The following is a 23055-nucleotide window of genomic DNA, read 5'->3' on the forward strand; positions in this document are numbered from 1 at the left end:
TGCCAAGCCATTGCACATATGGCTTTTAGACACTTTATCTCATACCTATACTATGATCCTTTTATCAATCTCTGTCCACATACTCATACCATGGCTTTTTTCACATAATTATACTATAACCTTTTTCACATAATTATACTCATAATTTTTATTCCCTGAAACCTGACATACCATACTATATTTTTATTCCCTTGTTCACATACCATAATTCATGGCTTTTATCAACATACCATACTCATGGCTTTTTTCACTTTATCTCAAATACTATACTCATGGCTTTTATCAACATACTATACCATGGCTTTATCACTTTTTCACTAATATACTACATGGCTTTTTCCCTTTTTACATAATATACCATGGCTTTTATCACTCTTTATCATACCATGGCTTTTATCAACATACTATACCATGGCTTTTTATCACTTTATCTCAACATACTATACTATGGTTTTTTATCACTTTATTCACATAATTATACCATGGCTTTTTATCACTTTTTCGCACATACTATAATCATGACTTTTAATCACTTTATTCAACATAATATAATGGCTTTTATCAATTTATCTCACATAATTATACTATGGCTTTTTTACACTCTTATTCAATACCATACCATGATTTTTAATTCCCTTTTTTAACATAATACATTTTTATTTTACATACTATACTCATGTTTTTTATCTTTTCACATACTATAATTATGTTTTTTTATTTTTTACATAATATACCATTTTTATTTATCCATACCATACTCATGTTTTTTATACTTTTTAACATACTATACCATTTTTTTCACTTTTTCGCACATACCATACCATGGTTTTTTCTTTTTTGCATAATTATACCATGGTTTTTATTTTTATACTATATTTTTTCACTTTTCACTATATCACATACATATTTTTTCTTTTTAACATACTTTTTTTATTTTTCACAACATACCATCTTTTTATTTTTCACATTATACCATGTTTTTTTCCATACTAATGTATTTTTTACATTATACATGTTTTTTCCCCTCACATACATAATTTTTTTTACCTATCCGACATAACTATACCTATGGTTTTTACAATATACTATACTATGGCTTTTTATCATTTTTCAAATACCATACTCATGGTTTTTTACAACATACCATATATGCTTTTTTCAATTTTTTCACATAATATAATAGGTTTTTTACTCTTATTCACATACCATACCATCTTTTATCTTTTTCAACATAACTATCTAGCTTTTATTCCCCTTTTATTACATACCATAATTATTTTTGGCTTTTTTCACATAATATACCATGATTTTTCTCTCGACATACCATACTCATGGTTTTTCCCCTTTATTCAACATAATTATACAGCTTTTTTTCATTTTTCACATACAATTATCTTTTTTCACTTTTTTTCACATACTATACTATTTTTTTTTTTTCAACATACTATACTACTTGCTTTTGTCAACATAATTATACTATGGCTTTTATTTTTCAACATACCATACTCATGCTTTTATTCTTTATCGTCACATACCATACTCATGGTTTTTTTATTCCCTTATCTCACATACCATACCATGTTTTTTATTCCCTATTCACATAACTATACTCATTTTTTTTCTTTTTATTCGACATAATATACTATGGCTTTTTCTTTTCCACATACTATACCATGGCTTTTCCCTTTCTCACATACCATACTATGGTTTTTTATCCTTATCAACATACTATACTACGGTTTTTTGTCAACATATAACTATTTTTCAACATAATATATCATGGTTTTTTCACTTTTCACATACCATACATGTTTTTTCCTCATATGTTTTTTCAACATACTATACTTTTTTTCAACATAATTATATATTTTTTTCCTTCGACATAACATACTATGGTTTTTTCAACATAATTATACTATGGTTTTTTATCACTTTTATTCAACATACCATACTATGGTTTTTATTCCTTATTCACATAATTATATTATGGCTTTTTGTCAACATACTATACTCATATTTTTTATCACTTTTTTCTCACATAATTATACTCATGGTTTTTTATTCCTTTTTGACATACTATAATTATGGTTTTTTCAACATAACTATACCATGGTTTTTTTTATTCAACATACTATATTATGTTTCTTTTCCTCTTTGTTCGACATACTATACTCATATTTTTTTCACTTTTTCCAACATAATATATTATGGTTTTTTTTCCTTTGTTCACATACTCATACTCATGGTTTTTATCAATTTTTTCAACATACTATACTCATGGTTTTTATTCCCCTTTTCACATAATTATATTTATTTCTTTCAAAATATACCATTTTTTCACTTTTCAACATACTTACTATTTTTTTCATACTTACTTTTTCTCATAACATACCATGGTTTTTTCCTCAACATACTTATAATGTATTTTTATCACTTTTTCGCACATAATATACCACATGGCTTTTATCACTTTTTTCGACATAATTATACCATGGTTTTTTATCACTTTTCGCATACTATAATTATGGTTTTTTAGACATACTATACTCATTACTTTTTTCGACATACTCATAATTATAGCTTATTTATCCCCCTTTTTCAACATACCATACTCATGGTTTTTTATCAATTTTTTCTCACATACTCATACTCATGGTTTTTACGACATACTATACCATTTTTTTATCTCACTTTATTCAACATAACTATACTATTTTTTTTATCCCTTTTTATTCAACATAATCATACTCATGGCTTTTTTCCTTTTTATCTCACATAATCATATTACATAATTTTTTCACTTGTCTTACAATTACTGTTACTATGGTTTTTAATCACTTTATCTGAACATACTATACTATGTTTTTTTCACTTCTCGACATAATTATACTCATGGCTTTTTATTTTTATTCGACATAATATACTTATATTTTATCAACATAATTATACTATGGCTTTTTTTTTCACTCTATTCAACATAATATAATTATGGTTTTTTATCCCCTTTATTCACATAATATACCATGGTTTTTTATTCCCTCTCACATAATCATACTCACGGTTTTTATCAACATACTCATACTATGGCTTTTAATCACTCTTATTCAAATATTTACCATACTCATGGTTTTTATATTTTTTTCGAATACTATACTATGTTTTTTATTCCTTTTTCACATACCATATTATGCTTTTTTCAACATACTATACTATGGTTTTAATCACTTTTTTCAACATACCATAATTATGGTTTTTTATCACTTTTTCGACATACCATAATTCATGGCTTTTTTCCCTTTGTTCGATATACTATATATGGTTTTTTATCAACATACTTATATATGGTTTTTTATCACTTTTTCAACATAATATACTATGGTTTTTTCTCTTTTCAACATACCATACTCATGGCTTTTTATCTTTATTCACATACTATACTATGGTTTTTTTATTCCCCTTCTTCACATACTATATTAACGTATTCCTTTTGTCAACATACTATACTCATGGTTTTTATCACTTTTTATTCAACATAATACTATACTATGGTTTTTATTCCCTTTGTTCACATAATATACTATGGTTTTTTTATTCCCTTGTCTGACTTTAATATATTCATGGTTTTTATCACTTTTTTCACATACCTATACTCATGCTTTTTTATCACTTTTTTTCACATAACATACTATGTTTTTTTTTCCTTGTTAAAATTATACTATGGTTTTTAATTTTTGACATACTATACTATTTTATACTTTTTTCACATATATACATTTTTTTCACTTTTTTCACACTATAGTTTTTTTCACTTTTTTATAATTATGGTTTTTTATACTTTTTTCGACATACATAATTATGGTTTTTACTGTTTAACATACCATACTATAATTTTTATCACTTTTTTCGACATACCATACTCATGGTTTTTATTAATTTTTTCCATACCATAATTATGGCTTTTTTATCACTTTTTCTACACCATGTTTTTTACTTTTTTCATAATATACTAGTTTTTATTCAATTTATTCAACATAATTATACCATGTTTTTCACTTTTTTTCGCATAATTCATATTTTTTTTCAACATAATTACATTTTTTTCTCCATAATTAATATTTTTTCATTTTTTCTCATAACATAATGGTTTTTTTCTTATTCAACATAATTTTCATACTTATGGCTTTTTCTTCACATAACTCATACTCATGGCTTTTTATACTTTTTTCACATAATATATTTTTTTACACTTTTTTTCAACATACTATACTATGGCTTTTTTAATATATGTTTTATCAACATAACCTATAATTATTTTTTTTCACTTTTTCTGCACATACTATACTCATGGTTTTTTATCATTTTTTCACATATACCATGTTTTTCTTTATTCAACATACTATACATTTTTTATCACTTTTTTCGCAAAACATACTATGTTTTTTATTCCTTTCAATATAATTTTTTTCACTTTTTCAACACTATACTATGACTTTTTATACTTTCCAACATACTATACTATGTTTTTTATCACTTTACATATATATATGATTTTTATCAATTTTATCTCGACACTATACTATATTTTTTCACATACCATACTTATAAATTTTTTTCAACATAATCATACTCATGGTTTTTATTCCTTTTAAACCACATAATATACTCATGGTTTTTTATCACACATAATTATACTCATGGTTTTTTCCCCTTGTCTCACATAATCATACCATGGTTTTTTTACACTTTATTCAACATACTATAATTACATGACTTTTTATCACTTTTATCCATACCATACCTACATGGTTTTTTTCTGCACATAATAATTATGTATTTTTCAACATAATTATAATTATGTTTTTCTTTTTTCACATACTATACCATATGGTTTTTTATCACTTTTTTCAACATAATATACATGTTTTTTAATAATTTTTTCATAACATAATTAATACCTTTTCACATACATAATTTTTTTTTCCCTTTTCTCACATACTATACTTGTTTTTATCTTTTCGACATAACTATACCATGATTTTTATTCCTTTATTCAACAATTATACCATGTTTTTTTTTCACTTTTTTTGCATAATATATCATCTTTTTCCCTATTCACATACATAATTTTTTTATCCTTTTTTCCATAATAATTTTTTCACATAATTATACTATGACTTTTTATCAATTTATTCACATAATTATACCATGGTTTTTATCACTTTTTTACAACCATACCATGTTTTATCAATTTTTCACATACCATACTCATGGTTTTTTCCATAATATACTATAATTTTTTTTTCACACCATACTATATTTTTTTTCTTTGTTCACATACTTATACTTATTTTTTAACATACTATACTTTTATTTTTTCGACATACTATACTCATGTTTTAATCATTTTTCACATACTATACTTATGCTTTTTTCAACATAATATACTATAACTTTTTTTCACATACTATACCATATTTTTATTCCCTTTTTTCCACATACTATACTATGGTTTTAATCACCTTACGTCACATACTATACTCATGGCTTTTTATTCCTTTATCTGGACATACTATACTATGGCTTTTTTCGACATAATTATACTATGTTTTTTATCCCTTTATTCACATACCATAATTATGGTTTTTATTCCCTTTTTCACATACTATAATTATATTTTTATCCCTTTTTCACATACCATAATTATGGTTTTTTATTCCCTCTTTCACATAATTATACAACTCTTTTTGTCACACATACTCATACTCATGGCTTTTTATTTTTGTCTCACATAATTATACCATGGTTTTTATCACTTTTATTCAACATACTATACCATGGTTTTTTTACACTTTTTCGGCATACTATACTATATTTTTCCTTTTTCAACATACTATACTTGTATTTTTATCACTTTTTTTGTTTTTTATTCCTTTATTCACATACCATACTCATGGCTTTTTATTCCTTATTCACATACTATACAATGGTTTTTTATCACTTTATTCACATACTATACTATGATTTTTTTCAATTTATTCACATACTATACTATCTTTTTTATTACTCTTATTCACATAATATACTATGACTTTTTCAATTTTTCACATAATATACTATGTCTTTTTTCACATAATTATACTATAACTTTTTTCTCACATAATTATACTATGTCTTTTTATTCCCCTTTTCACACATACTATACTTATATTTTTATTCCTTTGTTCGACATAATATACTATGTTTTTCAACATACTATACTATGTTTTTTATTCCCTTTTCACATAAATTATACTATGGTTTTTATCACTCTTTTTCAACATACTATACTATGGCTTTTTATCACTTTTTTCAACATAATTATACTATGTTTTTATTCCTTTATTCACATACTATACAATGGTTTTTTTATCACTTTTTCACATATATATATGACTTTTTATCAATTTTATTCACATACTATAATTATGGCTTTTTTCACACTTTTATTCGACATACTATACTCATGACTTTTTATCAATTTATTCATTATACTTAATTATGGCTTTTTTTCACATACTCATACTCATGGCTTTTTATTCCCTTTTTCGACATAATTATACTATGGTTTTATTCCCTTTTTCGACATAATTATACTATGGTTTTTATCAATATACTATATTATGGTTTTTACTTTATCTCGACATACTATAATTATGGCTTTTATCAACATACTATACTATGGTTTTTTCACTTTTTTCTCGACATAATATACTACATATGGTTTTTATCACTTTTTCGCACATAATTATACTTTCATCTTTTTATTAACCTTTTTCGGCATACTATACTATGGCTTTTTATACTTTTTCTCGACATACTATACTATGGCTTTTTTATCACTTTTTTCGGCATTCTATACTATGGCTTTTTTAGACATACTATACTATGGCTTTTTTATTCCCCTGTTCGACATACTATACTATAGCTTTTTTTCCCTTATTCGACATACTATACTATGGCTTTTTTATCATTTTTTTCGACATACTATACTATGGCTTTTTTAGACATACTATACTATGGCTTTTTTATCACTTTATTCAACATACTATACTATGGCTTTTTTATTCCCTTATTCAACATACTATACTATGGCTTTTGTATTCCCTTATTCGACATACTATATTATGGCTTTTTGTCAACATACTATACTATGGCTTTTTAATCACTTTATTCAACATACTATACTATGGCTTTTTTATCACTTTTTTCGACATACTATACTATGGCTTTTTTATCACTTTTTTCGACATACTATACTATGGCTTTTTTATTCCCTTCTCCGACATACTATACTAGGGCTTTTTGTCAACATACTATACTATGGCTTTTTAATCACTTTATTCAACATACTATACTATGGCTTTTTTATTCCCTTATCATACTATACTACGGCTTTTTGTCAACATACTATACTATGGCTTTTTAATCACTTTATTCAACATACTATACTATGGCTTTTTTATTCCCTTATTCGACATACTATACTATGGCTTTTGTATTCCCTTCATTCGACATACTATACTATGGCTTTTTGTCAACATACTATACTATGGCTTTTTAATCACTTTATTCAACATACTATACTATGGCTTTTTTATTCCCTTGTTCGACATACTATACTATGGCTTTTTTATCACTTTATTCGACATTCTATACTATGGCTTTTTTATTCCCTTCTTCGACATACTATACTATGGCTTTTTTAGACATACTATACTATGGCTTTTTAATCACTTTATTCAACATACTATACTATGGCTTTTTTATTCCCTTCTTCGACATACTATACTATGGCTTTTTTAGACATACTATACTATGGCTTTTTAATCACTTTATTCAACATACTATACTATGGCTTTTTAATCACCTTATTCAACATACTATACTATTGCTTTTTTATTCCCTTATTAGATATACTATGTTATGGCTTTTTAATCACTTTATTCAACATACTATACTATGGCTTTTTTATTCACTTATTAGATATACTATGTTATGGCTTTTTAATCACTTTATTCAACCTACTATACTATGGCTTTTTTATCACTTTATTCGGCATACTATACTATGGCTTTTTAATCACTATATTCAACATACTATACTATGGGTTTTTTATCACTTTTTTCGGCATACTATACTATGGTTTTTTTTATCACTTTTTTCGACATACTATACTATGGCTTTTTTATTCCCTCATTCGACATACTATGGCTTTGTATGAAGTAATTAAATCAAGACATTAGATTTTATTCAATTGTCAGTGCACAACAAAATGTAGTTCAACATCTAACGAGAAGTTAAAAAAGCTTTGAAATGCAAAGTTATATTCAGAATACACTGTATGAGCATTATAAATAGTATTAAGTATATATATATATATATATATATACTAACCTAAAGGATTAGGTGTCAGTGTCATTACAGGTCATACTAACAGTAGACTAAATACAGAATAAAGGTGACCACTGAGGGGAAGAAGCTGTTCCTCAGCCTGCTGGTCCTGGAATGAAGAGTCCTGTAGCATCTTGCAGTTTTCACCATCTTTTGCAGTGCTTTCCGGTCCAGTTGCAATGTCATATCATGGTGCAAAATATCACAAAAAATGCAGTAGTGTTCCAAAAAAGGTTTTAAGTCATAGCATGGTACATTAAATATAGTCGCAAAAAGTAATATATTAAAAAAATATATAGTATGTTGGAAGAAAGTGGATAAAAAATCCTAGTAGGGGCTGCCTCTAGCTCACCCAGTAAGTGAGTTTGCCCCATGTTGGCTGAGTCCTTTGCTGTATGTCATCCCTCATCTCATGTCTATCCACTGTCACTATCTCATAAAAAAGAAAGAAAAGCCCCAAAAAAATAATCTTTAAGAAAAAAATTTATAGCATGTTGAAAAGAGTGATTAAAAAAGCCATAGTATATAGTATGTCGAAAAAAGTCATAGTATGTCGGAAAAAAGTCGATGAAAAAATCATAGGAGCAGCCTCTAGTTCACCCGCTAAGTGAGTTTGCCCCAGGTTGGGTGAGTCCTGTAGCGGCGCTGGTTCGAATCGAACTTGTTGCCCTTTGCTAGGTGTCATCCCCCATCCTTCCCCCCCCCCTTTCCTGTCTATCCACTGTCACTATCTAATTAAAGGGGAAAAGCCCCCCCAAAAAAAAATCTTTAAAAAAAGTTATAGTATGTTGAAAGAAGCCATAGCATAGGCTTGCATTCCACTTAGGAGAGGTCCTGGTATTGTGCATGCTGACTCACTGAAACAGCTTACTGGGACACTTGATGGAATTGAGCCATCGTTCAGGTTATCAGTTTCAGCTGTGCTTTTCCTACTATGACAAGTCAAAAATGTCTGCTGTGAAAGAGGTCCATGGAGAGCAGCGAGATGTTTACCCCTCCAGTGGGGGCGGGACTTAAATGTGCTCTCTTTGCTGAAAAAAGCTAAGCATACACTGTCCTTTTTGTGTTCCAGAATGCACCAACCAACAAGCTCCTCTATGCCAAAGACATCCCAAAGTTTAAACAGGAAGTCAAGGCTTACTACAAGCTGATCAGAGAACAGTCACCAATCACAGATTCTGAATTCAAGGAATTCCTGCAGGAAGAGTCAAAGGTAATGTCCAGTTCAGTCAATGAGTTCAGTACAACATCTTTACAAATTGGCACCATGAAGACTAGCAGTGAACGAATCCCTGTTTTTTTGGTTTCAGAAACATGAAAACGAGTTCAACGAAGCTGCAGCCCTCAGAGAGCTCTATAAATTCATTCAGCGATACTTCACAGAGGTCAGTTCTCAAGACTAGCTCACACACTTTTTTTTTTGTCTTTTGTACATCACAAAAAGTAGTATAAGGTTATAAGATATAAATAAAAGTATTTATACTTGTGGACTCAGGATCACGATAACCACAACTGGTTTTGCTTTTACATATCTTATCTGTGGGGTGGATCGAAGATGTTGACAGCAAAAGCCGAGAGTTGGTTCCCTTTTGAAACCATGAGTCACATGAGCGACACTTTTGTGTAGAGGAAATGAGATTTCTTTTGATTTCCCTCTGTTTCCTGTTGTCATGTCACCTGCGTAAAACCTTTTAATGAGAATAAAATGGCAGTATAATAGTCTTTACAGAGAACTCCTTAGTAAATTAAACATGTTCTAATGAGCTAAAATAATCCCACCAGTTTTTAAGTTAAAGAGGCTTGTTAAGTGCTGCATGTTTTGAGTGTAAGCCTGAGTCTTGTGTATAGGCGGTAATGTGCATCACGACAGACGGACAATTTTAATTGAAAGGTGTGTCTGTTGCACCCTACTGACATAACTTTGAGATTGAAGAAGTGGTGTTTTATTGCCTCCAAAATGTCTTACAATAGCTTTTTGGGGTATGTTTGCCTTTTCTACAGATCAAAGAGAAGCTGGACCAAAACGGAGCCCCTGCTGAGCTGACAGAACAACTACATCATGTTAAAAAATCATTTGATGGCCTAAAAAGCTGCTCCTGGAACTGAGCTTCAGTCCTTTTTACTCCCATGAAGTAACTGAATGACATGGTAAGATGAAAATGAGGTAAGAAAAGCAGAGAGGAGCTGCTAATATGATTTCATGAGTCAAGGGGACGTTTTGTCACATCAGGGCAGAAGTGTGGAAAAAGCATGACGATACTGAAGTGAGGCACATAAAACATTATGCAATTCTTTTATTTAATCAACTACTCTGTATAAAACAAGTGGCTAACTGGTGTTGCTGCACTGCATTCAGAGCAAACATGTAAACAAAACCCCTCAATACAAATCAAACCCTGAGGATGTCATGGTACATTTTGAAAATGGCAAAATCCATTTTTATGTATATACACCAATAAATAATGCTTCTATTTTTTTAATAAAAAAAAAAAACAAACCCTGCCCATGTCCTTGATGTGATCTCACTCTGTATTTTAACAGGAAATAGGGTGGGGATCAGAGATCAGGCAGGGGAGTGGGGTCCTGGCCCCTCTGCACCAGAGACCCCAGTTCCTCCAGCTGCTGCTGCTGGGCACTTTCCAGATCCTCGAGCCTGCGACGGAGCAAAGACAGCTCCCTCTGATGCTGCTCCTCCTGCCACACAGAGGGAAAAACAGCCTTCTTTACTCACTCTCACCAATACAGGCCTTGTTATGACATTCACTGGTTTCATTTCACACATGCATCCCTCTTCCTGTGTACTCATTCACACAATGGAAACCCATTTAGTATGACTGTGGGGAGTTTAACCAGTAAACCTCAGTTTACTATTTGGTGTTCATTTCTAACTTCAGATGCTCTACATAACATGTATACTGCTGCTTCTGATTTGACATTTTAGGAATGCCCTTTAACAACTCACACTGAGCTTATTGCATTTCGCTGGGTGTGTGACTTAAAGCGTAACTCTCGCCAAAATGCAACCTAGGGTCTTTTTGTGAATGTACCCAAGTCAAATGTTCGTTTAAAAGCATATTTAGGACGGAAGCGCCACTTTTAAAGATTGACCGTATTGTCGTTTTTTGGTCAAATGGCCTTTTGAATGGGAGTGCTAGGGGCACTTTTATGCTAGCCTCAAAACAGCTATTTTAAAAACCCTAAGAAGGCTCGACACAACATGAAACTTTGCTTCAAGTATCACCATGAACCTATTAGATAACCTATGAACCTTTTAGTAAACTCAGGGTACACAAACAATGTTGTCAATGCTTTCGTTAAGGTGTAGAGCCCATGGTGATGTGTCGAGCCTTCTTAGGGTTTTAAAAATAGCTATTTTGAGGCTAGCATAAAAGTGGCCCTAGCACTCCCATTCAAAAGGCCATTTGACCAAAAAAACGACAATACAGTAAATCTTAAAAGTGACGCTCCGTCCTAAATATGCTTTTAAAACGAAAGTTTGACTCTGGTACATTCACAAAAAGACCCTAGGTGGCATTTTGGCGAGAGTTATGCTTTAACCTGTGTTATTGCATTCTGGTGTAAAAACTGCTCTCTGTGCATCTTCCATTCAACTATTTACATGGCCTTATCATACTTACTGGTATGTTGGCTAAGGGTCCCTCAGACCCAAGGAGGAGGAAGGGGGTGGGTGAGGTTAGGAAGTGGGGGCCAGCACTGTAGGGACCCTGGCCACCCAATAGGAGGCGTCGAAACTCATTATTTCGTCGCTGCAGCTCCTTCAATCGCCTATTGAGTTGAGCGTGCTCCTCTGAGAAAGATGAACGTCTGGACAGGGAGGGAAAAAGAAATGGGTGTTATCCAGACATGCCTGTAATTGGAGTTTCCTGATGTAAACCTATCTTGTATGGATGAATAAAAAGACAAAAAGTGAAGTGTGTTGAATATTTCACACAGGTCTTCACTTTCCACAAGAAATATCAAAAGAGCTAGGTGACATTAGAGTTCCTGCCAGGTTAGCTTAACTATTATTTCATTCATAAAAATGAGACTTAAAGCTTACTTTTTGGCTGCGGCAGCTTCCAGTTCCAGCTCTTCTATCTTGGCCTCCCGCAACAGGATCTTCTCTTGCAGTCTCTTCTCTTTGTTCTCTGTCAGTGTTTTTCTCTGAGACAGAGAGACAAATACAAGTTTTTGCCATTTCAACTTGGACCCTATTTTCCTTCTTTTTTGTGTGTAAGTGGCTGCTGTGAACAATCTCTGAAATTGGTCCAGTATATTGCTGCAATTGCAAAACAAGTTACAATGTGAATTTTTGGATTGCGCACCTTCAATTTACATACACAAAGGGCCAGATTATTGTTCCAGGTGTCTGACAACGTTAAACCCTTCATTTACAGATTTACATGTAGAAATATGCTGGATCTATACATGCTAAAAGGGTTGTTTATTTGAATGGAGTCTGGTGGGTTTAGCACTAACGCTCTTGGAGCCATTTCTGGCTGGAACAAAAAGTTCTATCTCTGTAAGGATCCTTTCCATAATGTTGACACTTAGAATACCTATCTGAGCCCGTCAGTGACAAAGACAGCACTTTCAGTAGACAAAATTGGCGATGCACATTTGCCCCATAGGATTACATTGCACCCCAGTTTGCAGCTGACGGTTACAGCGTTCTCGCTCAATACTGGACCAATTTCAAAGATTTTTGTTCACATTAGTCACTTAAATACAAATGCATGGGCAAATAGGGTCCAGGTTGAAAACAAACTAAAACGAAATGACCCTTTAAGACCATGTCAATGTTACAATGCTAAAAATCACACCAAGATAATATGGGCTCACAGAGTCCTCTTGAGAACTCCTACATACTAACCCTATTCTGGACAAAAATAGGGAGGTAACACGTAGCGCAAACAAACCTCTTTGAAAAGTATTTGATGCATTCTCACAAACTGCTGAAAGTGAAGACATTGGAATGAGCAGCAGTACCTTCTTCTGGGCCACCGCTGCCCTCTGCAGTTTCTCTTTGTTCTGAGAGTATTTCTGCTGCAGTTCAGCTTCTCGCTCCTGCAGCTGGTGTTTCTCCTCCAGCCACTCAACCCGACGGTCCTCCACCAGTCTGGAGGAGGAACAACACACCGAGAGTAGAAAAGGGGGAAGAACAGAGTATTTTAATTGAGGGAGGGGAGGGGAGGGGGTAATTAAAGCATTGCGTTATTTCAAGATGCATGATTTAATGTTAAAGCAATTCTCTAACAAAGGGAAGCAGACAGAGGGTGAGCAGCTCTGTTTAGCAGGATTATTTGAAGACCGACCAGCAGACGTACCTCTCTGCCTCTTGTTGGCTCCTCTCAGCCTGGGCTCGGGCGGTCCTCAGATCCTCCCTGAGTCTGTCTAGTGTTTCTCTCAGGCGCTGGTTTGTCTCCATCAGGTCACTTTCAGAGTGAGACAGCGTCCCTAGCTGGACACCCAGTTCCTGGTTCTGCTGTTGGGTCAAACAAAGATCAGCCATTCAAACTCCCCACGGCTTTGCTGAACGCACAGGGTTCCCGCGGGTCCTTAACAAGTCTTAAAATGTCAAATTAAATTTTGTGAAATGACGATCATAAGGTCTTCAATTTACTGTAAATTTGTATGTAGGTATTAAATTAGTGGACCGTGTTTTTAAGATGATGGGGTAATTTGTCACTGATCAATGTAAACAGTATAGGTTTAATATTATGTTGATAGCCAGTAAGAAAGCCCTCACAAGAAAGTGGTTGACAACTGATGTACCCAAGGTTGAAGATTGGTTCGAGGTTATCTACGACATTTATGTGATGGAGAAGCTCACTTTTACTGTAAGACTTGAACGAGATACATTTAAAAACCGTTGGGCATCCTGGGTTGACTCGATATCCTCACTTACATCAGACTTTACTAATTCATAATGATCTCATTTTTACATCTACTCCCCATGTTTGGTTTAAGCTACTCATTCACATAAAAAAAAAAAAAAAAGAATCTCCAAGAGTACATATTTTCATCTTTTCTTTCATACTAACTGTGTTTTCACCATTTTATTTATTGTCTACTTGTACAACCAATTTTTTTTATTTTTTTATTTTTCCTCTCACTCATTTATTTTCTCTGGATTTTCAATTATGTTTAAGTATTTCATTCCATTCTTTTCTATGTACATATTATATATTTTATCTTCAAATCAGAAAAATATGCATATTTGTTGTGCTGCATTATGTACACCAATGTATTCCTAATAAAATAAAAAAAAAGCATTACATTTGAAAAAAAAGAAAAGAAAAAAGAAATGGTGCACGCAACCCTGATGCAGGAAATAACACATTTAGGTAGTTGAAGTCGACTTACCTGCTGTAGGTCAGCAACCTCTGCTTTCTGTCTCTCAAGCTCCTCAAGCTGTGAGCTTTGCTGCTGAAGTTTGCTTCTGTAAAAACAAACATTTTTCATTAATAATACAAATAAGGATCTTATACCTAACTTGAATTTTGTGCTGTAATTTTCACTCGATAAAAATCACTAAATAATAGGGGTGGTACGGTTCATGAAAAAACACCCGAACCGCTCGGTTCGCTAGTCTCGGTTCGGAGCATGTGTGTACCGCACGGTTCGTCAGTACACTGTTAAGCTGCACTAACCTCTTACTGCCGTAGTGCCCACTTTATACACCTATGTTAAAACACTTACTGGAAATGACGAGCGGGATGGGCGTGATAAACGCAACCCATGGCAGCTGATTGGACGATCACGTCACATGGGTCTGGCTGGTCCCTAATTTCAGAACAGACTGTCATGGCGGCTTGTTCAGAATACGATTTCATATTGTACTAAAATAGTTCACCGAAACGTGTTTCTGAAAACATTTTAAGCGAGAAATAGGCCATGCAGTTGCTGAATCTGTCTTCATTTCAGATCGACAAAGGTCAGTTTAAAAGATTTTCGTCAGATTTTGAGAGACACCGGAGCCGACCCGCCTCAAGTGGGTAGAGCCGCTGCAGGTCACGTCACGTCACCTGCAGAAATGTCCAGTGGGAGAGAGGCTGCCCGGAGCTGGAGGATACGCCAGCGTCGTTTATAGTCTGGTGTGTGGGAACATTTTGGATTTCATGGTACCTATGATGAAATAAAACAATATATAGAACTGCCACTGTGTGCACGTTTTGTGTAACATGCATTCAATATGCTAATTTTAGCTATATATATCATATGCTGAAGTATATTCTGGAGTGTTAAAGATTAAAAGAAAAAATAACAAGAACCGTACTGAACCGAAAACCGTGACCCTAAAACCGTGATACGAACCGAACCGTGGGTTTTGTGAACCGTACCACCCCTACTAAATAATGGTGTAGAAGAAGAACCCTAACAAGCTAGCTCAAGTCTAAGCTTGACACCATTTGTTTAGGGCAGTTGCCCACATACATTTGCATAGGAACAGAATCTGGGGCAAAGAGGCTAACAAGGAAACAGAAGAGGCTTTTGAACTATGTCACAGGGCCAACAAACCGACATTATGTGCCCTAATCTCACAAACTCTAGTTTCCTTTCATTTAAAAAGCACTAAATCTATAGGTAGTTATAATGTCAACACTTAGCTAAAACAAAGCAGACAACAATGTTGGATATTAAATAAACCTGTTGATTGTAACATTCCAACATTCAGTAGAAAGCTGACCTCAGGTTTTGTAGTTCCTTGCGGGCTGACTCCTCTCCTTGTTGGGTGCTACGAAGGCGCTCCTCCCATTCCTCCATCTGGGCCTGGTCTGTAGCATCCTGCAGGGCCCTCTGCTGTTCCAGAGCAGCAAGACGGTTCTCCACCTCCAACCTAACAACCGAAAACAATAGAAAATCCTATCAAAATAAATGTACACTAGCAGAAATATCAGAAGGAAAAATATGAGTTGCACAGTGGTAATAGAAATTATCTTTCAGATGCTTTATTGTACCAATGAGGCATTGAAATTGTCCAAGTTGTTGGAATGATTGATGGCATCTTCCAATCTTTTCCACAGATTCAACCCTCCTCTTATCACACTGCTGTCACCAGGTGACTGATATCAGTAACTGAAATAAAACAAAGGTGATTCTCACTTTTCCTCGTGCAAGGTTGCAGTTTTGCGGAACTCCTCCTCGCGGGCGGACTGGACCTTCCTGACCAACTCCCTCTCTTTCTCCAGCAGAACTTCCTTGTGTCGTGCCACTGCAGCCTTCAACACCTCCACGTCTGCCTGCAGACCTGAGACACACGAGTTATGACAATCTGAGGGGATGGGGTTGATACATTGTTAAAAAAAAAATAATAAAAAAATTAAAAAAATGTATAAACATGGTATATTCTTCTTTAGAGACAAAGCATACATATAACCTGAGATGTGAAAGTCTGGATGAGTAGATTTATTTGTAAATAAACTCTTGACTATTCATTATCATAAGAAACAAAGTACAACATGGAATCTGTTGGTCTGTCAACGTAGCGCTTACTTTGTATTGAATAATAATTAAAAAAGAGAAGAAAAAAATAAATATATATTAAATATGGAGACAAGCAGAAAGCCATTAGCTTGTACTGTAGAGGTGTGTGTGTGTGTGTGTGTGTTCTCCATACCATCAATCTGTCCCTGCAGTGCGTCTCTCTCCCTCTCCAACTCCCCTTTGGAGCGTGCACACTCCAGTTTGACACTGGCCAACTCCAGTTTATGTGAATGCTTCAGGCTTTCAATCTGAGAACCAGAAAACCCATAACTAGGTAAGCTCAGATCTGTTTTTTTCAGGCTGTTTCTCAATGTGTATGTAGAGCTGTAACAATTCCAAATGTTGCTGTACAGTTAATTGTCTCAGAAATAATTGCAATTAACAATATAATTGTTTCTTTCAGTCAAATTAAAAAATATATTACTTTTTCAAACGAATTCAAGTTTTGAATGAACCCCAGGACACACATTTTGGTTATATCACTGTCATGTGACCTATATAATTAAAGTACACACAAACTCTATGAAAGTCAAGTTATTGACCTTATTTTTATGACTATATAAAGACAAAAGAAAAAACTAAAAACGGAAATTTAAAATCGGACAGAAATGTATTGAAAGCACAGAGAACAATAATTAAAAATACTTTTGGCAATTGTTATTTCAAGTCTTGGCAGTCAGGGGAAACAAAAATGTAATCTGTAACTAAACACAAATTAAAACTTACCAAAAAACTCCATACGCATTTATCCAAAAAGTTTTGTCATTTCCAATGCATTTTCTGTCTGCTATGACACATCAGTGAATCCCACTCATTTTCACACCCAGGGCTTTATCTGACCTGCCTGTGTCTGCCTACATACACATACAATCCCTCCTGCTTGTATCGGGTTAGGGTTATCTATTGGCTGAGCAAGCTCCCTGTCTCCTGACATGACCTCATGCGATTGGTCAAGGCAGTCAGCAGCCAAGATACCGGCTGGCAGTAAAAAATTGAATTTCAAACAAAAAGATGGCCAAATAACCGCTCAGTCGTAAATCTATTATTTTGGAATTATTGTGCAAGTCTCTGAAAATTCAATGAAGTTTCAGGTCAGATTACCAAGCCTCTGGAAGGGTTATGAAGGCACCGAAGGCCTCTTTGGAAAGCCCCTGCTGTTAGCTACAATGCTAAAAGGACACGACTGACAGCCAGAACAAGGCTAGGTTGAAGCGTCGCAGAGCAAACAATGATTACATGACTTGATCTGGAGATAATAAAATATGACATAAAACATGTAGTTTGTTTTTGCGCTGTAAACAAAGAAATCACAATTAGCGATTATGTAACGATAGTTACAGCCTCCGTGTAGGTAGTGCAAAATGATATCATAAAGTATCTTTAAAAATTTAACCGGGCCAGATTGGATTTTAGGCACTATTCATGACGACAAAACATACATTTGAATTAATGTTATAACAAAAACAGTTAAGAACACAAAATGTTGAGGTGAACAAAACCTGGATAGACAAAAAAGATTAGATTTTTCTTTGTTACTGACAAACTTTTACAGCTTGACACATAACCCTTTCACTGATCCTGGCATGGAAGCCCAGACAGTGCTGTGTAATGACATCATGGTGAATTAAGCATCTCAGAGGGCGTGGTCAGAGCTAATAAAACAGCGTACCTGGCAGGTGAGGGAGTTGACCTCTCTCTCGGCTTTGTGCAGCCGTCCGGTGAGCTGGCTGTTCTGCTCGTGTATCAGATGAAGCTCGCTCTCCATCCGCTCCAGCTGCAGACGCAACGACTGACGCTCCGCCTGTCACACCAACATCCAATCAGATCCAACAATCAACAACAAAAATAAATGTTTATAGCTAAATAAAAAAGGTAAAAAAAGTGATCATCCAGCAGTTCAGTTAAATAATTGCTGCAGCGATAAACAATAAGGTTTAGCAGAAGAAAGTGCAGTTGCCTCACCTCCAGAGACTTGACAGCAGCCTGAGACTCTGTTAGTTGTCTGATCTGGATGCGCTGGACGTTCTCGGCCTGCTGGCCCGAGTTTTCTTTCTGGGCACGAAGCTCTGCCACCTCTGCCTCCAGGCCCTTCAGTCGCAGGTGGAGCTGGGCTTTCTCCCTCAGCAGAGCCTCCACTCGTTTCCCATCACGCAGTGGGTCTAAACTCTGGTACTGAGCCACCAGCTCCTCCCTGTCCTTCTCCAGATGAGCAATCTGACAACAGGAAGGGGCATCACTTAAACTAGTCTCTACTACCATTAGACACCAGTGTATACCGACAACTAGAAATGGCATAAACAATCAAAATGTTGACCAACCAAACAAGCCTACCTCTGCTTCATAGCGGATCCTTGTCTCCTCCAGTTTATGAGCATGTTCTTCTCTCTGGTGGTCAAACTGGGACTTGAGAAAGGTGAAGTCATAACGCAGCTTGTTGTACTCAGACCTGTACTTCTCTGTCTCCTACAAAGAACCATGAGTACACTTATTAACTCCAAATCAGTCAGAGGGAGGAGGAGAGAGGGAGCAATCAAGCAGACAAAATGGAAATTAGCTGCTGTTCTCTTGAAAGCAGAGATTCAAATGATTTCCATTCTCAAACGGCAATCAATGTGAATAGACGTTGCTATGGACTTAAGTCACAGCTGCTGATGCCAATTTAGAGCAGGTATTGAAAGGATAATACCAGCCTTTTTCCATTTTCATTTTGCAGCTGTTTATTCATGTACATTATTAAAAAATTATATTTAGTGGCATACTCCATAACAGTAAACATGAAGGAACATTCTGTTTTAGTATTATTTCACATTGTTTATTGTTTTATATCAGTGCTTGGCATCAGTACATGGCTTCCTGTCAATCATGACTCCCCCAAGCAGTACCTTAGGTTTCCACGGTGAATTAAACCCTTAACAATACATTTATTTTAATTTAGAACATCTTTGTTAGGGCAGGCCAACCATTCATGTCAATCACACCTAAATTTAGATTCTAAAAATGTTGAAAAATATGATTTCATCCACATGCATTATATAACGGGGAAATTGTAAAACAGACAAAGTAGAAGTAAATGGATAGGGACTTTCAATGACACCAGTGTTCTCTCATTAGGTACCGTTAATAAAAAAAAAAAAAAAAATGTATGGCACTTAATATAAAACATACAGAAAAAGACAGACTGACCTCCTCCAGTTTATTGAACCTCTCTCTGACTGGAGCCTCCATCTCCTGCTGCACCTGAGCTCTGAGCAACTCCAGTCGCTGAGGGGTCATCACCTGGCACACGCACACGCACACACACACACACACACACACACACACACACACACACACACACACACAGAGTGGAAGTTAAGTTGCACAGTGACAATAAAAAAACAAAATTTCAAACAAAACTCTCAACCACACCAGAAACAATGGTGTCCTTTTGTTCTGTAGTCCCCCACTTTGGTCAACAAAAGAACAGAAGAATTTCTTATTCCCTCGTGGTTCATTGTGTGCTATTTTGTTCTTTTCAGGCTTAATTTACCTGCAGTCGAAGCTCCTCTAGCTCCCTGGTTTTGTCCAGCAGTTCTCCTCGGAGCTCAGCCAGCAGCAGCTGCAGTTTCTCCTGCTGAGCCTGTCTGTCGCTCAGCAGGCGCTTCAGTTCACCCTGCACCCGGGTAAACTCATCCTGCAAGCTGCAAGAAAGATGCTGGAGCTGAGACTGAGCATAGTAAACTACCAACAGACACCTGAACAATATGGGAAACTGAAGTATGATGCATGGTGAAAAACAGAATTTAAGTGTTCTTGATGTGTGTGTAAAAGTACTGATAGATACATTTGTGTATATTACATTGAAAATGATAATTTCCTGTACTATACTGCCTGGAGAATGCCACTTTCAAGTCCTTGGGGAGTTTTAGGCAATACTCCTTCACATCCCCATTTACATTTATGTAAATAAAGCAACAAAATGAAAGTGCAATTAACAATTCAACTCTCTTTCTATTATAACTACAGACTTTGCTCAATAAAATTATAGCCAGTGTTAGTGTCGTTGACAATATGTGGTTATGGAGAGAGGTTTTCTTTTCACCGTTTTTTCTACTCCTGCAACCATACAATGTTCATATATAAATTATCCCTTTTATCCAGGGTTGATTCAGTGTGTTCCCTCATAATTAATATACAATATGAAACACAAGATAAGGACTGCTTAAGGATTAAAAGGTTAATATTAAAATCAGATTTACCTGGCGTGTTCAGCCTTAAGTGTCTGGTAGTTGGTCCTGTGTTTTTCACACTTCATCCTCTCATCGATCAGCATCTTCTGCAGCTCCATCTCTGCTCCTCCCAACCCAGCAGACAACCCCAGCATGGCTGCAGACTTCCCCATCCCAGGCTCCAGGTTTGGGAGGAGAGGTGCCGAATGACCGAGGGCAGAAGAGGTCATCTCACCTCTGGAGGTTAAGGGCCAGAGACAAAAGGAGTTAAAGAAAAGCTGGGTGAACCAAGCAAATTAATTGATGTGTCTCTATCCAAAAAAAGAATAGGAGTTTTCAGTAAGCCTGTTCTTTAACTGTGACAAAAACTGCATGCACTTCCTCCAAGTGTGTTGAGGTGCTATTAGAGGGCAAGAATTAGTCCTAGCTTTGTTGTCAGTTACCATGGTGGTGGCTTTGAGAAGAGTCCCTCGGCTACTCGTTAAAATTGCAACCTCTCTGCAGTCAATGCAAGGCTCTGAATCAATCTCAAGTGATTCGTTATCTCCACTCCATGGTTGCTGTGGGTACGCGGTCTGTGATTGCAACCACTAAATCACTGAGGCAATTTAAGACCAATGTCACTATGTCAGAATAAATCAACACAATAATGAATACAGAAATTTAGCTAGGTAACAGCTAGCTAGCTAAGTATCACAAAACCAAATCAGACAATTTAACTGTATGTGCACTGAATGAGGCTTGTGGATATCGGGCTGCCTTAAATTACAACCTAACGCTAAACTGGTGAAACACTCTAAATCTGGTATGTGGGTCAAGAGTTGTAATTACAATTTATAATGTACTTAGATTGGCTCATATTTCAGGAGTTAACGGTGCAGACTGTCATCCCAAACATACAAAAAGCATCGAGTTGTTTTTAAATGTCGCGCCCTCATGCGAGCTCTATGTCCCGCGACATATGCTAGCTAGCTACTTTAGGGCGTCCGTTATCGGAAACTCCCTGCTTGACATTTTCCTTGTAAAGTCGGGGCACTATACTTGAAACAAGCATTCACTGCCGTGAATTAGGCAGGCATTTTCAATGGAAATGCAAACGACTAACAACTACTAACGCTAACCTGTGAGCTAACTAACTTTAGCAGGAACTAGCTAGCTAGCTAGGCACTTTAGCTTGAAAACATGGCTAACGTTATGTACAACCCGGCGCCTATTTGGCTTTTAAACAACGAATTACGACCCCATGAAGTATTATTAAACAACACTATACATTACTTCACATATTTGAGCAGTTGACTGCCGAAAGCCACTTACCCTTTGTTGAAGTTAAAACTTTGTTTCCTGCTTTCTGTTTGCTTCGCTAGCCAGCGCTAGCTAGCTAATCTGCAAACTACAAAATGTGGGATCATGGGAATCTTTTTCCCAAGTGCATTTCTCTCGTTGAAAAAGACCAGACAATTTTGTCAAAACCCTACCAAAACATCCATACTGACTATATATATCAAGCTGCGTACATATTGCAATTACCACACAGTTGATAACTACATACTAAAGCTAAATGTTAGCTAAATTACGTTGATATGTAGCTACAAGTACCCATGCACTAACTTGCTTGGCATCTGGTTCTCGCGAGATTAAGCGACAATCGCGGTATTCCCATTAATCTAATACATCAGGTATATCCATCTCCTCGTGTATCACTATCTCCTCCTACAACTAAAACCATTAGGTAATTGTGTCTTCAGCCCCCATCCTTACATCCTGTTCAGTGTTTGTACACTTTTAACTGCTCACTCATCATTACATACTGCAATACTCCATTCCATTAATTAGTGATTAATTAGTCTGTTGATATCCAGAAACACTGCAAAAGGTAATGCACTTTGTTGTTAAACACTATGGTTACTGCTTTTACAAAAGCTGAATACAA

General features: G+C 34.9%; 2 protein-coding genes across 5 annotated transcripts in view; one reads left to right on the forward strand and one right to left on the reverse strand.

Moving 5' to 3' along the window:
* Window positions 1–11110, forward strand: part of plxnc1 (plexin C1) — a 47642-nt gene extending 36532 nt beyond the window's left edge. Inside the window, exons 28-31 of the mRNA XM_039792449.1 lie at window positions 9503–9643; window positions 9741–9815; window positions 10432–10578; window positions 10972–11110. Of these exons, the coding sequence (XP_039648383.1) occupies window positions 9503–9643; window positions 9741–9815; window positions 10432–10536 (321 nt within the window). The 3' untranslated portion in view covers window positions 10537–10578; window positions 10972–11110. The remainder of the gene's footprint in view (window positions 1–9502; window positions 9644–9740; window positions 9816–10431; window positions 10579–10971) is intronic.
* cep83 (centrosomal protein 83) lies at window positions 10707–22826 on the reverse strand. 4 transcript variants are annotated; one of them, XM_039791786.1, is made up of 16 exons: window positions 22440–22819; window positions 21156–21362; window positions 20447–20597; window positions 20101–20193; window positions 19249–19380; window positions 18880–19131; window positions 18587–18718; window positions 17051–17165; window positions 16537–16681; window positions 16121–16270; window positions 14797–14872; window positions 13758–13912; window positions 13420–13549; window positions 12491–12594; window positions 12069–12255; window positions 10707–11124 (listed from the first exon to the last, which is right to left on the reverse strand). In XM_039791786.1, exons 2-16 carry the CDS (start codon window positions 21353–21355, stop codon window positions 10987–10989), a joined length of 2160 nt encoding a protein of 719 aa, XP_039647720.1. In that variant the 5' UTR covers window positions 21356–21362; window positions 22440–22819; the 3' UTR covers window positions 10707–10986. The 4 variants fall into 4 exon arrangements, with proteins under 4 accessions (XP_039647720.1, XP_039647717.1, XP_039647718.1 ...); XM_039791783.1 differs by having other exon boundaries at window positions 13758–13915; window positions 22440–22814; XM_039791784.1 differs by lacking the exon at window positions 22440–22819 and adding an exon at window positions 21569–21587 and having other exon boundaries at window positions 13758–13915.
* Between the last annotated feature and the right edge of the window lie 229 nt (window positions 22827–23055).

The sequence above is a fragment of the Perca fluviatilis genome, chromosome 23, assembly GCF_010015445.1.
Source record: "Perca fluviatilis chromosome 23, GENO_Pfluv_1.0, whole genome shotgun sequence".
NCBI classification, from domain to species: domain Eukaryota; kingdom Metazoa; phylum Chordata; class Actinopteri; order Perciformes; family Percidae; genus Perca; species Perca fluviatilis.